The 18,213-nt window shown below is 45.6% G+C and overlaps 1 protein-coding gene across 3 annotated transcripts in view; it reads left to right on the top strand.

Annotated features, from left to right (window-relative positions):
• Positions 1–625: 625 nt before the first annotated feature.
• The window catches only part of LOC310916129 (rho GTPase-activating protein 39-like), a 58,030-nt gene continuing 40,442 nt past the window's right edge, over positions 626–18,213 (top strand). The window contains exon 1 of one of the 3 annotated variants that reach the window (XM_083873433.1): positions 626–714. In XM_083873433.1, coding sequence (XP_083729559.1) covers positions 704–714 — 11 coding nt within the window. In that variant the 5' untranslated portion in view covers positions 626–703. Of the gene's footprint in view, positions 715–17,322; positions 17,417–18,213 lie in introns of those variants that run through there. The other 2 variants (XM_083873434.1, XM_083873432.1) reach the window with 2 other exon arrangements.

Below are 18,213 nucleotides of genomic sequence, written 5' to 3'. Positions count from 1 at the left end.
GGAAGCAGGGACAGCATCCAGCACTGGCAAAGGAACTTTCCTTTCTCAATGCTCCAGGCTGGTTCAAGTCCGCCCTGCCGCTTTCCATCCATGCTCTTGGAGGATGTCGGGAGTACCAGAGGGCAGAGCAGAACCAATAAAGCCCCATGTGCCAGGGCAGCGGGAGGCAGCAGCGTCAGTACAAACGGGGGGCAGCTGTGATCCAGCGGCGCACAGGCCGCACCTGGGGCCCGCAACAACAGCGCTGCCAAAGGGTCCCCAAGGCGAGGGAAGGATGTGACCTGCCTGACCACAGTTTTCCTCACAAAACGGGTCACGGCCGCTGACTTTTGCCATTGACCTGTACCTCAAATAAAGTTTCAGGGCCTCCAAAACTGATGTCCCGGCTCCGCTTCCACTCTCCTTGTTTCCAGCGCTCGGGCCGGAGCTCTGCGACACCAGAGTTCGGCGGACTCGATCGCGTTCCGGAGCGGCCGCGCCCGCCACCAGGGGCTGCCCTCGACCCGCTGCTCCGCCACTACCGGCGGCATCTCCTCTCCCGGCCCGTTCCATCCCGCTCCGCCCCGTTCCGCCCCGTCCCAGCACAGCAGCCCCCGGCAGAGGGACCCGGGGAGTGGCCGGGGGTCCCGGGTCGGGCCGCACCGCCCCCGGGCGGGGCCGGGATCGGGTTTCACATCCTGCCCCGCTCGCGGGCAGAGCGGCCATGGCGGAGAGGTGAGTTTGACCGCTGCCCACCTGTTGAGCGGCAAGAGAGGGGAAAGAGGCTTTGCCGCTCCTTGGGGCAGTGGACCTGGGCCTGGGCCGGGAGCCACCCCCGGCTCGGGCGGACGCGGGGCCGGGCAAGCCGACGCAGCAGGTGAAATGCGGCCGGGCCGCGCCGCCAGACTCGTGCGGGGTGGTGGTCCCGGGCTGCCTCCCGTCGTACCGGGCTGTCTATGGGGGGAACTCCCTCTCGCACCGTTCTAGCTCTCGGCGGGGCTGCCGCCTGGGGCCGAGACTGTGCTGTTTGCGGCCTCTGAGCAAGGCCGGCGGCCGTGAGCTCGGCTGAGCGAAGCTGGCCCGGCCCTGACTCTGAGTACTCTCTCCTGGCGCCTCCCCGGAGACTGCGGCCGGGCTCTGTCGGGTGCCCTCGCATCTCCGAAGATGGGCGGCTCGTCGGGAGCACACCATGGATTTGTGTCCATTCCAACCCGGGCTCGCTGGCACTGGGCTGGGTGTCCCCGTAGCTTGCTTTCTTTCGCTTAAAAAATAAGCGCTTTTACAGAATGACAGTGAAAATACTATCGGGCGTGGCTGTTTTACTGTGATCAGGGCAGGGTTCTGTCCTCTCCTGGAAGTGGGTGGGGAGCCAGGATCACCTGTTGGTAGTGAAAATGGAGGGCCAGGTAGCCAGGCCAGTTTCCCAGGCTGCATTTGGCTTCTGACAAACGCAGGCAGATTTTACGGCTTTAATGAATAACCCAATTGAAGGAGAATTCCTCCTGGTCTCTCTGCACCTGGAATGGTCGGGCAGAAGTGGCTAAATTAAGTTTGGTTATGCCAGGAGGAAGGTGCAGAGCCTGGCAGAGACACTATCCTTGCTGTTGCCGATGCCAGTTGCTGTTGTGCTGGTTTGCCAGTGTTTTTTTTTTTTTTAATCCTAGATTAAAAACTTGACTGATTTAAAATTCATGCAGTGTGACTCTCCAGGGGTACCAGATTTCAGCTGGCTTCTCACATTCTCGTTGGCTGGAGGGGAGCTGCACTGGCATTTTGCTCAGTCCCTCATTGATGATGTAAGGTGTTTGGAATAATTTTTTATTTCTCTTGCATTTGAAGTTGTTTTATTTCTTTTTCCTTCTGCGTCTCCTGCAGCAGACCAGGGTTTTAGTTCGTCTGTAAGGAGCCTCTTGGGAAGGGACGGCAAATCCCATTGAGAGTGGCCCTAGAATACCAGAATTCAGCTAGAGCAAAATGATGAGCACGGCAGCATTCTCTCATTTTGTCAGCAGCAGCAATTCACAGCAGCTGCTTCTGCCTCCCTGCTTGTGGCAGCTGAAGGTGCTTGGAGATCGAGGTTGTAGGTTCCTCATTTTGGCATAATTCTAAAACCTGATGAAATCTTGTAAATTTGAGACTATCATTCTACTAGCTGGTGCAGAGGAGTACAGAGCTTTTTGTGCTGGATTTCACTGTGTTTTACCTGTGTATCCCTCGCTGACTGTCTCTAGTGCTTTTGAGTTTGGTTTTTGCTGGGTTGATGAGACAACTCTTCCTGTCACTTGGATGGAGGCTATTTGGAGGAATGCTGAGATCATAACGGATTATAGGAATGCAGATTTAGAAGCCAGGATTTTGGTCAGATAGTTCATGTGCCTTCTGTATTCGCAACAGGTTTGCCTAGCTGAAACAGATGTCTTGGCCTTAGCTGGGAGAACATAAGCTACAGTGAGATCTCAGTCCAGGGATCTGGTGCATTTTGTAACTGAGAGAATTTTATGGTTGTCTTTGTGATGCAAAAGTCTGCTTTCAGCCTGATGCTGACTGGATTTGCAGCAGAAATACTCCTGAGAGACATGCATGTGTAATATGCCATGCAGAACAGGGCTCACAGAGTGCTGCCTTGCTTTAAGAACACAAAAAAAGAAGCCTCTCATTCAACTGATTTACTTGATTTCTAGAAAAATGTAATGTTCTGTGGTGCAAAAATTAAAGAAGAGCCTGGGATTTCTGTAGTGGGCTGCCTATGGGGTAAGAAAATTTTGTGGATTTCATTGTCTTGGTGTCTGAGCTTTGAGGCATTTAAAAAATTCATTTTGCCATTCTTTGGGGCTGCCTTCACAGGATTTGGGTAACTGCCTGATGGCAATCAGGTAAAGTTTTGTAAACCAGAGAACAAGTTTGTTTTTTTTTTTTTTTTTTTCCCTGAGAGTCACGGAGGAAGAATTATTGTTGAGGGACTGTGGGAAGAGCTTTTAGATACATAGAATCGATTTTAATGGCATTACTTCTGCAATTAAAGGCAACAAAACATAAACAGCTGAAGGATTCTGACTTCTTTGGCCCATTTTCTGCTGGCAGTGCCATTTAATAAATATTCATATTCATTAACCCTTTTTTTGAAGTCATATTTGTCATTTCTATATTTCCTGATGAGTAAATGCTTTAGTAATTATACTACTTGGTTGGCATTTTACTTACAGAGAAAAAAGCTTTTCAGTTTGGGCTTGCTGTTTTAGCAGCATGTTTTTGGCTGTTTGAATTAAACAGCCTCAGGATGGGTGCAGAGGGAGATCTTCCAGCCTACGCAGAAATACTAAGGTTGCTAAAGTCATGTTAGCTGGGTGGAAGGTCTGGGAATGGTACTGAATGTACTTGTTCAGCAGGAAAGCTGCTGTTCTGGCTGGCTGTTTTAATTTGATCAACAGAAAATATACAAGTTTGATGTGTTTTGTGATTACAATGAGGACTCAATTTTGTTATTGAATCTTGAGTTATTTTAGTATAGTTTGTTGGTTTTAGTTAATTCAGATTAATTTAGGCTTTCATTTGTGTTTGCATGAATACCAGTTTCCATGTTTTTAGCAGCTTTAATTTAGGAATGAGTGAAAACTTTGACACTTCATCAGCCTGCCCTGGAGCTGCTAATGGGCTCCGTGTGTCTCAGCTGAGCCATGGCTTTGCAGTAGAAGGGTCTTCTGGTTTTTGCAGGGCATCCAAGCCTCTGACTGTTGTGCAGTGCACAGCCCTCCACATCCTCTGAACTGGGTCCGTGTGTCCTGTTCTGGTTTACCTCTTCTTGGCCTAACTAAGGCCATGAATAAACATCCTTTCTGTAGCTAACTTTAACTGCCAGAGAAGCCCGTGCCCCCCAGCAGGTCATCTCACTCTTGTCTGCTGGATGAGCCTTTTCCTGGGTGAGCTGGATTGTGATAGTTCCCTTGGCAGTAAATGACCTGGGATAGCAAAGGTCTCTGTTAGCTCTATAAAATCAGTGGAAATAAATGCAGGTGGGAGAGGTTATCAGCAGGCCTGACATCTGCCACATGCTTGTTTCTGTCATCATCACTCCTCTAAACATACCACTGAGCTGGTGAGCTTACCAGGAAAGTTTCTTTAGAATGAAATGGTTTATGGGTGACTGGCTTTAAGCGAAACCAGGAGTTTTTCCTCCAGTAGCACTTCTGGCAGAAGCAGAAGAAGGGCTGTAGAGGACAAGGAGTTGTCCTGTCTACCGTCACTACCAAAACCTTTTTGAGCTGCTTCCATCAGCAGGTCCAGCATGGCCCAGAGCTAGATCCTGAGGGGCAGCCAAGCATTCCAGTGTTTGTGCAGATGAAGCCTGGTCTCTGGAAAATACCTTCAGACATATCAGAGTCTTCTAATGGGAACTAACCAGAAGTTCAGAGGAAAGAAGTGTTTTCTCCTTCCTGTAGTCTCCTTTTCCAGTGTTTCCATTCCTGCTGTATTCCCCAAATGGCTTTCTCAGTGGATGATGAAATTAGGAGGAGATGCTTGCAAGCTTTCAGCAAATAGATAGGTCAGAAATTGAAATGTTGCATTTAGGCTCTGTCAGTCCTTCCAAGTGGAGTGCAATTATTTGTGCCTTGTTGTCATGTGTATACACTTGTGTTTCTATAAAAAATCCCCCAGGCAGATTCAAATAGTTCAGGAAGTGACAGCTTTAATGAACAAATAATTTCTTGTGCTTTTTATTAGCTCAACCATGAGTATCCATTGAAGCAAGCTGTCTGTTTGATGGGTTTTATGCTTTTCATGAGGACAAGTAATCTGCTTTGGACAGTTTCTTAAAGCAGTCCATTCTTGGAGTGGTAGGAAAGTATTAGCTAAAGCAGCAGCCGTGAAGTCTGTCTGGCTCATACATCTGGAAGAGACGTGGTAGGTCAAGAGAAAATTCTTTTGCACTTGGTCTTTGTCTCATGCGATAATAGAAATACCATTATTTGGCATATATTTTCTCATCCTAATTACTGTTCCAAGAGTTTGAGGTTATTGCTATAATGATTAAGTGGTTTTTTGTTTTTTTTCCAGTTGAGTGTAGCCCAGTAAATTCCAGTGTAGCTGGTGTCAGCTGTCTTCCAGCTACTCTCCCTAGCTTTTTTCTTCATGCGTTGTTGGCTGCCATTTTTTTGTTGATGCAACTCACAGGCAAGAGGTATTTGGAAAACTTAATATGAGGATGCTGGAGGTCCAGATTGTTTTCTTGCAGCAAAGCATGTGAGAGGGAAAGGACACAGTGATTCTCAGGCCGAGCGTTGGCATGGCAAGGAGACGTGGCCTCCCCGTTACATGTTTCAGACAAAACAAAGGGGCTTGAGTTGGACAATATCAGCTTTAGAAAATTCTTCCTGAAAAAAATACACTGAAAGACCAAAGTGCTTGAGATAATGAGTTTATTTTTTTTTCAGGCTATTTTGTCTCTTTGTACTTTAGGTCTTATATGAAATTCCAGCAAGGGGTCTATGCTGCAGAGTGCTAGAACTTCTGAAACAAAGACATCTTAATAAAATTATTTACTGACATCTTCATAAACCACCAGAGGCAAATAGAAGTCTGGTTTTACAAGGAGGGTGTATTTTCTTACTCCTCTTGTATTCTGCTTGTGCCCAGCTCCCTGAGCCAAGCTCTTGCTGCACTTTGCCTTCCTCAGTGGCAAGTGCTTCAACATGGATGCAGTGAAGATGAACAGGGAGCACTCTGTGCTCCCTAGACTAGCTGCATGTTCCTGTCTCAATTTGAAGCAGAGCAGTCCTGGGCCTCTCTAAACCAACCATTTTCTTAGCTGCAGGGTTTATGATCTACTAAAACCAAACAAGCCAAGCAGGAAGGGTCCCCCGCACAAACCTATGCTGGGTTCACTTGTGTGTGTAACTTTGCAACTGTGAGACGCTGCCATGAGGCACTTTGCTGTTACAGATGGGGCTGTTTCCTGCCTGGGCAAACAAGGTTGCTGCTTTTTGCCTGGAAACCTGTTACAGAAGCAGAAAAGACTCAATGTAGTGGGAATTTGTGTTGCCATGGACATCATGAACTTGTGGCCCAGGGCCAGGCGCATTGTAGCGGGGATAGCCTCTTTGTTCTGTAGATCTCTTTTTTCTGTTTGCTTTTGCTTGTGTCATTCATCTGGGAAAAAATAAACAAAGAGGCTTACTGTCTCCATCACTAGTGATACCAAGAAAATCTCTGCACAATGCTGCTTGATGAGCTGAGACTGAGCTCAGCAAATCCCCTTTAACCACATGGAGTTCAGCTGTCTTGGTTTTTTCTGACTCTGAGGCAGTGCAGTGTGTTGTTTACAAGCAGCCAGGGCTCAGGTTAGAAGGAGGAATTGGTGTAAAATATTTTCAGTCACAAAGGAAAGTCAAAGCAAAACTTACAGGAGACTTTATAGCTGAATAATTAAATACAAGCCCAGGGAATGCAGTGGATGAGCTGTGCTGTGTAGTCTTGCTTGGAAAGGTTCCTCTGCACTGGCTGGAGTGGCTCAGATATTGTTGGAACCCCAGCCTGGCCATCTCACCTGCTCCAGCACCTGGTTCTCAGGCCACTACTAATCTGCTGGCGCAGTTGTGCCTCACCACATAGTCTTATCTGCTTTAGGCTTGTCCCCTGTATGCTATTGGGGCCATGTGGGAAATATCAAGTGCAGGGTTGTTTTCAGATGTGGACTAAACTGTGGGTGGTCACATTGTAATCTAGGCACTGTGTCTTCCATATAGGTGTTTAAATAGTAACCTAAGGTTCAGCTGTTAGTTTCAACATGGTCAGTTTGCTGTAAAGTGATAAAGGCCATATATCCTCTTCTGGTCCTGCACCCATTTCTTTCTCGTGTACATTGTAGTTCTTTGATATCTACAGCTCTCTAGCTGTGTATCAACTACATTGTTTAGCTCTTCTTGGCTCCCTAAATCGTGTAGTTATATTTGGGATTTTTTTAGTAGACCTTCCAAGTATTGCTCTAACCTAGGGTGAGAGGAGAAGCTTTAAGTGTTTTATGAATTCTTGATCATCACCAATTGACAAGAAGTGAAGCAGAGAGAGATGGTGAAATAGTAGCTGTGAGCTGAGGTGCAGAGCCTGGAGTGTAGCCGGCATGAGGAATGTTTAACGTAGGCCTGAGGACAGATGCTTAGCATGTCGTAATGTGGAGGTATATTATCTTAGCAATATACACCTTTGTAATACAATGAATAGTCTGACTGGGATATGGCTGAGTTGTATTTAATCAATCCAGTAAATAGAGTGTGAAGGAAGTAGCATTGGGGCTTAGAGGGCAACTGTGCTTGGGTTGGTGCTGCCCTTAGGTTTTCATCTGCAGTCCTGAGTTAGAGAATTACAAATGGCCAGAGAATTGCAGCTTTAGCTTGGAAACTCCTTAAGGAACTTGCCCCTGAAGTAATCTACTCTAATTTTCATTAAATTAGTTTTTAAATCTCTGAAAATAACAGTGAAAAGCAAATATGCATATTTTTTGTACAAAGGATTTAGAAGCTCCTGAGGAAATGCCTGGTGGTGGTATGACAATCCAGCCTAAGTTCACTAAAGCTGTCATTTGAAATTAGTCTAAAACACAGGTTTAAGATTCTGGAGACTTCCAAAGTAGAAGTCTGTTTTGGGATGAAAATAAGCAGAAAAAATAAGACAGTGATGATCTGGAGGTGAAGCTGTGCACTGTAACTTTTTTTTTTCCCTGTTTCTGAATGTCACCAGAGTGGTTGAATTCACTAAAGCAAGATAAAATTATCTACTGTTAATTAGTAGGCTGAGTTATCTCTGAGGGATTTGAGAATCTCTACTGTCCTCATGTGATGAGTGCTGGGGATGGGGAAAGAGTGGGAGGGAGCCATGGAGACATCCATTCTTGATTTTAGTGTGCCATGATGTTACCATCCTGTTCCCTCTCCCATGGTCTGTTGAGCCGGCTTTGAAGTGACTTTGGCCTTGAATTCAAAGCCCTGCTACAGGAGGGAGACTGGCAGAGAGATACAGTGGGCAGAGCTTTAGTGGGGACACTTCTTTGGGTTGATCTTGTTCTTGAAACAGGGAAGACTGTATGAATTTGGCAGTGAGGGGCATATCAGTGTTTTCAGCCTCTCTAGCTCCCCATAACCCTTCCCTAGGAAGGTGACCTCTCAAAGTCCAATGGCACCTCCCCATCAGCCATCCAGTGCACTAACAGCTGAGCACTTGTGTGCTTAAACTTTATTTGGTCTTGGAGGGATGAAATCACTTAATATTTTCTCTTTAGACAAGCAAAGCTGCTGCTGAGGTGTGAGAGCTGTCTGTGCATGGGGAAAAGTTTTTTGGTAACCTGGTGTTCGGTGAAGTTGTCCTTGCTGCAGGGCTACAGGGAAGTTCACCTTGGGCTGCTTTGTCCACCCTGCTCTCCCTGGAGCAGGAAGCAAAGACTTCAGGTGGGAAAGAGTCAACAGCACGGTGATCACCAAATGGTTTAGTGAAAGTACTCAGAGTTTAGCTTGAAATGCAAAAATGAACGTCTTCTAGTAGTTGTTATGCCCATCCCTGCTTGGCCTGGGTGGCTCGGGTTGTGAGCTGTGCTTGAAAGGTGTTGATTTTGAGCTGCTGTAGAGTTTCATTGGGGAGGAGGAAAGTTTTCTATTTTAGGGTGTCTCCTGATACAAGGTACATCTTGTACTCTGGACGGGAAATAAAATAGCCACTGCAGCTAGCCCAGATGGCTCTGTTACCCTGGTCTTGCCAGGACATGTGGCATCAACTCCAAAGTGGAGTTGGGCCCCCAGGAATGGCATGGGGTGGGCCCTTGGCACCAGAGGAGGAGGGCATGAAGTTAATTCTATTGCCTTGCTCAAGCCTCTGCTGTTTGCAACTGTAGCCATTTCTTCAAGCTAGAGCATGCAGGTGGTCAGAGAACAGACAAATTTGTCATGGAACTACCAGCAATGCAGCTTTCTTGCCCTTCAAATTCCAGCTGGACCTGGCTTAAACCCAGAGGTTTTACAGACTGCAGAGATTTGAGGTACTTCACATGAATGAACAGTATTTCCCAGAAATTACCATTTTGAGTCTGTTTCTTATGGTAGGAACTTGTACTGCTTTGCCTATAGGTCTGTAACTGTAAACCTTCCTGAATGGAGTGACTGTTTGCCCTGGGAAAGGCAAATGTGAACTGTGGCATAAAGAGCTTTAACAGTGAGATGTATCTGTGGTAGAGCTTGGACTGCTCTGTTGGTCCTCAGGGAAGCACAGCCTGTTGTAGGAGCATTTGTGGACAGTAGGGAGAAGGAACTTTGCTGACCTGAGATATGCCTGTCATTAGGAGTATGTGGGCCCATGACAGAAAGCAGTATCAGGGTGGCTGACTGTGAAAACTGAGTACTGCTACAGGGTGCATTCAGCCAGCCCCTTCTTGAGTGCAGCTCTGTTGTAGCAGAGTGCTCTGTGCTGCTCAAGATGCAGGATAGTATTGGGCTTCATCTTTCAACTTCACACCTGCTAAGCTATGAGAGAGGATGAGAAAAGGAATGAACAGCTAGGAGATGCAATCCTCATTTTTACTGTGCTTCAGGCAAGAATTGATCCATGTTGCTTTTATTTTTTAGATTAAAACTTGTTGCTGGCTAAGCTTGTTTTGCAGTTTGTTAGCCGTTAGGCCCAGCCTCTTGTCTCTTGCACATGTCCTGCCAAAGTCCTGCTGGTTTCAACCTTGGCTACAGCTATGTGCTCAGTAGTGCTGAAAATAAACAAGGGAGAAGGTCCAAGCTGTAGTAGTTCTTTGGAAGGGAAATGCTATTGGAGGGTGCTGCACTCCTGGAATCTTGGCTGCCTTTTGGTAGCATCCTGTATTCCTCCCAGGAAGGAGAAGTCTTGACCCCTCTACCTCTCACTTGGTGGGTGCCTCAGGAGGTGCTTTGTTTGCGTAACATGTTTCCAGCTGGAAAAACATCTAGTTTTGGCCATCTGGAAACTGTGAATATGCAGTTACCTGTGAAAACTCTGTACCTATGTGCTGAATACTCATAATAATGCGAAGCCTGGGGTTATGATGGGATCTTTATGACTGATAGCATAAAAATAAAATAAAAGAGATTTATCTCCCTGAGCCCAGAGCTGGTGTTTACTCCTGAGTCTGCTAAAAAGGGGCTGTCTGCTGTCTTGTAAGAGCCCTGAGATTTGTTCCTTGGCTAAAGAGGAGCTGATAGGAACAGAAGTGGCATGGAAATTATTTAGTGATGATATTACCAGCTCAGAAGGAATGGATATCTCCACTAAGAACAGATTTTTTGTTTGGTCTTTCAAAGAAAGACACAAAAAAGGGAAATGTGCAGGGGAAAGAAGGACAGTTGAATGAGAAGGAGGCTTACCAAAAAGGGGAAGCTGTATCCAAGCAAGAAGACCAAAAAACCTATCTATTTCAGCAGATTACATGTAAAATCAAAATAAGGTGGGCCAGATTAAGACTTTTGAGGAGTGTATTTGCCAAATACGATTAACTTTCAAATGCATCAGGAGCCTGTTGGAAACTGGCAGCAGAAGAGATTAAAGTGTGAGAGGCACAGAAGATAAACCTATCTCAAAAAAATCTAAATCATTTTTGATCATCTTGACTCCTGTAGAGGAGCTTTGCAAACTACAAGCTTGCTACAGAAGAACTGTCTGAGAAGTTGTCTCGCATTGAACATCAGTAGAAATAGCTTTAGAGCAAACAGAGGAACTGATAAGAAACTAAGGAACAGATAGCATTTACTCAAGAGTGCCAAAGGATCTTGAATCTGAAATTGCTGAGATACTTTTATGTGTATCCTGCTGCTAAAGTGCTCTTCATCTCACATAAATTGGTGGTGGCAAATGCAATTGCATTTTCAAAAGTTGAGAGTCTTGAGGAAATTGGGGAAGTAGCTCAGTATTTGTCCAGGTGCACTGCTAGGGAAGGGCTGTGAAGAGAAGTCAGGGTTCCATGGACTGTTGGGTCTGACCCCTGTGCCTAAGTCTCTGCAATGAAGAACAAGTTTGTCTTGTTCTTCAAGATATCTTCTTCTGAAGGCATGGCCAAGCACAATCTGCTTGGAGTGTGTTAGCAGAGCTATTGTAAGGGCATGCCCTGCCTCTGCTTCATGGACCTGCTGGAGGCAAAGGAGTATGCTGGGAGCACAACCACTAGGCTTCATGTATCTGTGTTTTCAGACAGCCTTTGGCAAGTTTGTTTGCCAAAGGCTTTTGAATGTCCATGGACATGGAGGAAGGATCTTGTTATGGACTGGGACTTGGTGAAAGCATAGACTGCAAAGGATGGGGCTTACTGGTCATTTTTCAGCCTGGGGAAGTCAGAACCAAGGCCCAAGAAACTGGTCCTGGGAGTGTTTTGCACCTTATGGATAACCTCAGGTATGGAGTGCTGCAGTAACATTCCCAGGTTTGCAGAGGATCCTCAGTTCCTTCAAGGGCTTGAATAGCTCACTGAAGGTGAGGAAATCCATAAGAACCTCACAGAACTGAGGAAGTGGACTAATATGTGACAGATAAGCTTCAGTGTAGGAAAACATGGTGAACAGGGAAAAGTTACCTGTACTGGGCCTGTTTGATACTCAGCTTGGAACTAGTGATTATAGCTTGAGAAGAAGCTTGGAGTCATTAACAGTTCTCTGAAATCATCAGTTCTGTCTGTGATGTTAGCCAAAGAAACCAGTCAATTTTAGTCACCATCAGCAAGGGAGTTAATACCAAAGCAGAGGGCATCAATTTGACCCTCTCTAACACTTTGTTTTTTGTCTTGGAGGCTGCATGCTGTTCTGATTTCTGCATTGTGAGAAAGACAGTGGTATTAGACTGCAGCGAAGATAATTAAAATTACTAAGGGACAGAGCAGCTGCCTTATGAGGAGAGAGTGTAAAATTTGTGACTCCTTGGTTTGGAAAAGTCTTGGATAGCAAGATCAAGGTACATAAAGTCATGAAGGTAGTAGAATCATAGAATAGTTTGACTTGGAAAGGACATTAAAGACTATCTAGTTTCAAACCCCTGCCATGGGCAGGGAGACCGTTTGCTATACCAGGGTTGCTCAAAGTTCTATCCAGCATGGCCCTGAACACTTCCAAGCAAGGGGCAGCCACAACTACTCTGGAAAACTTCTTCCAGTGCCTCACCACCCTCACAGCAAAGAATTTCCTCCTAATATCTAATCTAAACCTACTCTGAGTTTAAATCCGTTCCTCTTTGTCCTGTCACTACATCCTCTTGTAAAAAGTCCCTGTCCATCTTTCTTGTAAGCCCCTTTTAGGAACTGGAAGGCTGCAATTATGTCACCCCTAAGCCTCCTCTTTCCCAGGCCGAGCAAACTCAATTCTCTCAGCCTTTCCTCCTAAGAGAGGTGCTCCATCCCTCTGATCAACTTGGTGGCCTCCTCTGGACTGGCTCCACCAGTGTGTCTGGCGCTGAGGACTCCAGAGCTGGATGAACCACTGCAGGTGGGGCCTCTCCTGAGGGGAGCAGAGGGGCAGAATTCCCTCCCTGTGCCTGCTGCCCGCTCTTGTTTTGCTGCAGCCCAGGACATGGTTGTTTTCTGGGTGCCAGCACACACAGGACTGCTCTCGATCTGTTCCTGCCCCAGTCTGGATCAATACAGGGATTGATACCTAATTCAGGTGCAGCACCAGCATCTGGCCTTGTTAAACTCCTGAGATTCCCATAGGCCATTTCCCAAGCTTGTCCAGCTGCCTCTGGATGGCCCTATCCTTCAGGTGTCATCTGCAAAGCTGCTGAGGGTATACACTTGTTCCCTTCATGTACTAATGAAGATATTAAATAATACTGGTCCCAATACGGACCCCTGAGGGACCCCACTTGTTGCTGATGCCCGTTGGGACTCTGAGCTGTTGAGCACTACTCTCTGGATGTGACTGTCCAACCACTTTTTTATCCATCTAACAGCCCACTCATCAAATCCATCTCTCTCCAATTTAGAAAGAAGGATGTTTTGGGGATCTGGCTTTACTAAGTCCAGATAAATGACATCTGTGTCCCCTCCCTTATCTACTGAGCTATGCCATCGTACAAGGCCACTGGGTTGGTCAGGGAGGACCTGCCCTTGGTGAAGCCATGCTGGCTGTCCTGAATCACCTCCCATGTCCTTAGCGGAGCTTCCAGGAGGATCTGTTCCACGATCTTCCCAGGCATAGGAGTGAGGCTGAAAGGCTGGTAGTTCCCAGGGTCCTTCTTTCTACCCTTTTAAAAGATGGGGACAGTGTTTCCCCTTTTTATGGATAATTTGAAGTTTTTCTACCAAGTCTTGTGGCCCTAGAACTATGGGCACTTAGTGAAACCTAAAGGAGATAAGTTTCTGGCAGATAGGAAGAAGGCCATTTATTTTACACAGTCTGTGACGAACTTCTGATTTCAGTGCTCTTGGGAGTTGTGGATGCAAAAGACATCATCAGGTTGAAAAAATATTTGGGTAAACTTTTAAAGACAGCCAGTCTGAAATAGTTACTAGGAAGAGCAGCCGTCCATGTGCCTTTAGCATCTGAAATACACATGGATTTTTGAGCAATGAGGGAGAAGATGGAGAAAGGGCATGACCAGGCTTACGTGTTTTACTTAACAAACCTATTTGAATGTCTCAGCTGTAGGCAGAATGGAAGGGGCACTTGATTTTACCAAAGGTGCATGTTTTATGCTCTTCAAAGTTTCCAGAAACCAGTATTAAGCAGGAACATAAATGGGTGTGACATGCTGGGGAGGAGCCAATATGCCTTTTGTAAACCAAAACTGAGCTATGTGACTCCACTGGTACTTGGAAGGTGTTTCCAAGTACATGGAAAGGGGTGATCAAGTGGGGTGATCTACTGGACCTCACCGAAACATTTCAGCACAGGGTGTCAAGGAAAAGTCCATCATGAATGAATAAATGATTAAAAGATTGTCTGTAAAGGTGAGGAGCAGATGGTGAGACTTTATAGAAGAGGGAAGTCCTGCAGGAGCCAGGCTGGGATCTCTGCTGCTCACAGTGTTTGTACCTGATCTAGAAATGAGGGTGAAAGTAGTGGCTGGGGAAGAGCAAATGAGGGAAGAAATTCTGAGAACTGACATTCAGGAATGAACTGAGGGTAACAGGTAGTTCTGGAAAGTATCAGCACCCTGTGTATGCTCGGTGCTCGGCAGTGCTGCAGGAAGGGAGGAGTAGGCTCGGAACTGCAAAGAGGGGAAGCAAAAGACAGAATAGCGCAGCACCATTGTGATCTGCTGCCTTGTTGGATATTGAATGTCAGGTCATCCCATCTTGGAAGAGGCCTTGCTTTAAGTGCCTCTACAGTCTTTTGCTCTTATTTTTATCAGTAGCAAATACTATATATTGGGTACATAATATTTGGCATATGAAGACTGTCTAGATGGATATCAAATAAAAAGCAAAGTTGAATGTGGTCCAGGTTTCTGTCCCAATCCATCAACTGTGCCATTGCAGAAGGACAGAGAGTGGGCCCTGTTTTGATGTCTTCCTGAATTTCTCTTTTTTGCTATCTTCCTTTCCACTGCTGAAAGTGAAAAGCTCAGTTTTGGACTGAACACAAGCTAATAAATATGTGGGGTTTGGTGGGAGAAAACAAAACGAACTTGTTTTGGGCACCAAATCAAGAAGTGTATTGTTCTCTCACCCCACTGTTCACTGTTACCATGTATAGCAATTACTGCCATGGCAACACATTTTCATGAACCAGCCAAGATCTTCCAGGGCTGCAACATAACTTCTGATACTTGCTCATTGTGATGCTATTAATAACTGTGTTTCCCCCCATAGTAGCCAGGAAGCTGCTTCTTCCTTATGTACCAAGTGCAAGGAATAAGCTCATTTTAAATCAATTGTGGGGAGAAGTGACACTGCGGATTTCCTGTTGGCTTTTTTCTGTTTTTCTGGAGATCCTGTCTAGTGCTGCCAGCTCTGCATCCACCCACTGAGCTGAGATGTCTCTTTTGTCCCATTTATAAGAAACTCAAGTCTCAATTTTCTTTTTCGTTCTTTTTTTTTTCTCCCTTTTCTTTAAACCAGGACAAACACATGACACATATTTACTCCTCCAGCTGTGCAAAGTAGCTTAAGTGTTTATTTCAGACTGACTTGGTCAAGGGAAGAACCTGGCACAAATCAAACATAATCTGGGTCAGGCTCTGATCTACATGATTTCTTAACTTATCTCCTGGTTATTTAAACAAGATAAACCCTCAGTATTTAAAATTGCAGCTCAACTGCTCTTGGCACTAGTTGAATTTATCTGTGTTTAAAACCCCAGAGTGCATTAGCATGCCTACATAAATCTGCTTTGAGTTGGAACTGTGTCAAAAATACCATCACCAGGCTGGTGTTTTAGCACCTTTTAAAGAGCTGTGGAAAAAGTGAAACCTGGGCTTTTTCTTAAGATGATGGTTCCACTTGAGCCTGAGTATCTGAAGGGCTGCAATGGATTTGAACTAGGGTCCTGAGTCTGTCCCCAGCTCTTGTTCTGGGTGTACACAAGTCACAGCTGCAGTTCTCCAGTTTCATCTCTCCAGAGACAGGAGTTATTTTGCCAGACCAGTCTCCTCTCATTCAGGGAGTTCACTTTTCTTCTGCTGAAGAGTAGCTATTAACTGTAAAACCTCCCTCCCTTTCCTCAGCAACTTGAAAGTTTTTTTGGCAGTCTTGAAACTTGCAGCTTTGGATGTCACTGTCTTTGATATTGCACTTTCCCTGATCTCCCTGACCTGCTGGATTGATAGCCTATTGTCATTAACTGAGAAAAAAAGACATAGTGAAAACAGGCAATTCTTTATCCTACCGACCTCCTTGGGGAGGCTGAAGAAATGAGCGTATGCCCTGCAAAAGGTTTGTCCAAAGCAAGGAGTAATTGTGATGTCCACAGTGAGTGACTGCATCCTTCTTTTTTTACTGCTCTCTCCATTTCTTGTGAGGATCTGTTCAAGATCTCCAGAGGTGCTGCCAACAGCTGAGTCTTCCTGGGGAGATGGCACATGCTATGCAGGACTATCTCCTTCTGCAACCCAGCTGGTTTTTCCTGGGTTTCTTCAAGACCGAGTCCCTTTTTGAAAGACTTTGGTGATTGACGCGGTTACTTGCCACAAACTGCCTTCTTGTGGACTCTTGGGAATCATAGAATATGCTGAGTTGGATGGGACCCATCAGGATTACTGAGTTCACTTCCTGGCCCTGCATAGGACACCCCAGTTTTCCCACCCTGTGCCTGAGAAGCGTTGAGCTCAAGAAGCATTGTCCAATGCTTCTTGAGCTCAGACAGGTTTTGTGCTGTGACTGGTACCCTGGGGAGCCTGTTCCAGTGCTCAGCCACTCATTGGGTGAAGAACTTTTTCCTGATAACCAACCTAAACCTCCTCCGACTCAGCTTCATGCTGTTTCCTCAAGTTCAGTCACAGGAGAGAAGAGATTGGTACCTGTCCCTCTGCTTCCTCTCTTCTTCCTGTGTGTTGTAGACCACAGTGAGATCTCCCCTGGTTAATCACACCTTTGTTTCTATTACATGGTGAGAGCAAAGGCAAATTTGGGGCTTTAACTAATTGCACTTTGTTTTGTGAAGTCTTACGTCTCCTAGATTGGAGAGATGTTCAGTTCAAAAAAAGCTGTGACTGCATTTTAAGGCAAGGTCAAGCACCTAAGTCTTGATTTCTCATTAAATCAAGCCAGAGCTTGTTAGTGACAAAGCACTGGAACTATACACTACTAGTACTTAGGTTTACTTGGAGTTCAAGGTGTTACTGTAGTCACTGCTGGTCTTGCAGATGGAAGTGTGTGGCAGACAAAGCAGAGGCTGAAATACAGCTCATGGGATGTGACTCCTACTCACACTGTAACCTTCTAGAGACACTCAGGAAAAGAATGTCAGTTTGGAGCAACAATTAAACATGCTTTTCCTTTTGGAGGAAGCTTTTTTCATGGCTTATTACATCAGAATAAAAACAATATAAAATAGTCAAACGTGGGCTGTGTTTTTCATCCCAAACTGAGAATTCACTCAGGGATAGGTGAGCTTTCCAGAGCTGGAGCTGTGCATAGAGCAGGGACCCATTTGCTTCCCTGTGGGGCAAGCATGCAGGAGAAGAGGTTCTGGGGCTGCAGGAGGGACCAATGCTATGGGTCCTGTGCACTGGCTTTGCAACATCCTGGATCTGTTTGTGTCTGATGTGCTTGTTGTTCAGGAATTTCTGTAGGCGAAAAAAAATGGAAGGACCTCTTTTCCAGAAGACATTTTCTTATTTCTTATTTTATAAAGAGTTTATGAACTTTTTTGTGCCTGAGGTTTTTGGCTGTTTACCTACTATTTCTCTGTCTTTGTCAGAGGACATTGGTGTGCTTTGGGCTGGAGAAGATGATGACACTGAAGTGGCTCCTCTGCACAGAGTCCTGTTGGGATGAGCTTCATAATGGCAGTTCAAAGTATGGGAGAGAGTTGTTTATTTGCAGATGGTTATTCCTTTGACTTGCTGCCAACCTGCTCCTATTCTTTGCCTTTGACTTGCAACCAAATTCCTCTGCCAGCCTGGCGTTGTCGTGGTTTTAACTTGACTCACACATAACAAGCTTGGACAGCTAATTCTTTCAAGAGCCTCTGCATTTGTTTCTTCATGGTTTTTTCAATGGAGTTGGCAGAGCAGCTGCAGTTTAGAGATTTGCTGAAGAGTGAATCAGCCTAAAAATGTTGTGACAAAACACTGGTTTTTTTTTTTTTTGTGCTTTTAGCCCACAGCATTTTCTGGACTCTGCTATCTGAGAAATGACTTGGTCTCTTGCTGTGGTTGTGTTGTGCATGAGTATTCAAGTGGCCCTGTTTTTCAGGTCCTAAATGACTGGCAGCCCTTTAAATGAACAGAGGGAGAGGGCCATTATTTTGCTAATGTAACACTTCTAAGAATGTACCTGCTTCGGATATGTAGCTTTGCTGAGTGGCGCTTGAAAGCATTGTGATCTGGCTGTCTGTAGGGCACCTGGGGTGACACTGTCCAGTTATGCATGGTCTGATGGTGCGGGTTCTCCACCCTGTAATTACAGTCTTAGTCTGTTCCTGACTGGCTCATGTGCTGTATTTAGAAAAGCTAAGGTTATCATGTTTTTTTGATGGTCTGGTGGAGTTATTTTAGGTCAGAGGTGGATGTCTTGAGAGGTCCTTAAGTCCCCAACTGCATGCTCTCACTATGGTGGCCATTCAGTACTGAGGACCTGGCTGATGGGTTTCC

This window comes from Zosterops lateralis, assembly GCF_965231275.1.
Source record: "Zosterops lateralis genome assembly, chromosome: 16".
NCBI lineage: Eukaryota > Metazoa > Chordata > Aves > Passeriformes > Zosteropidae > Zosterops > Zosterops lateralis.
The sequence above is the reverse complement of the archived record's forward strand: the minus strand, read 5'-3'. Positions and strand labels throughout refer to the sequence as shown.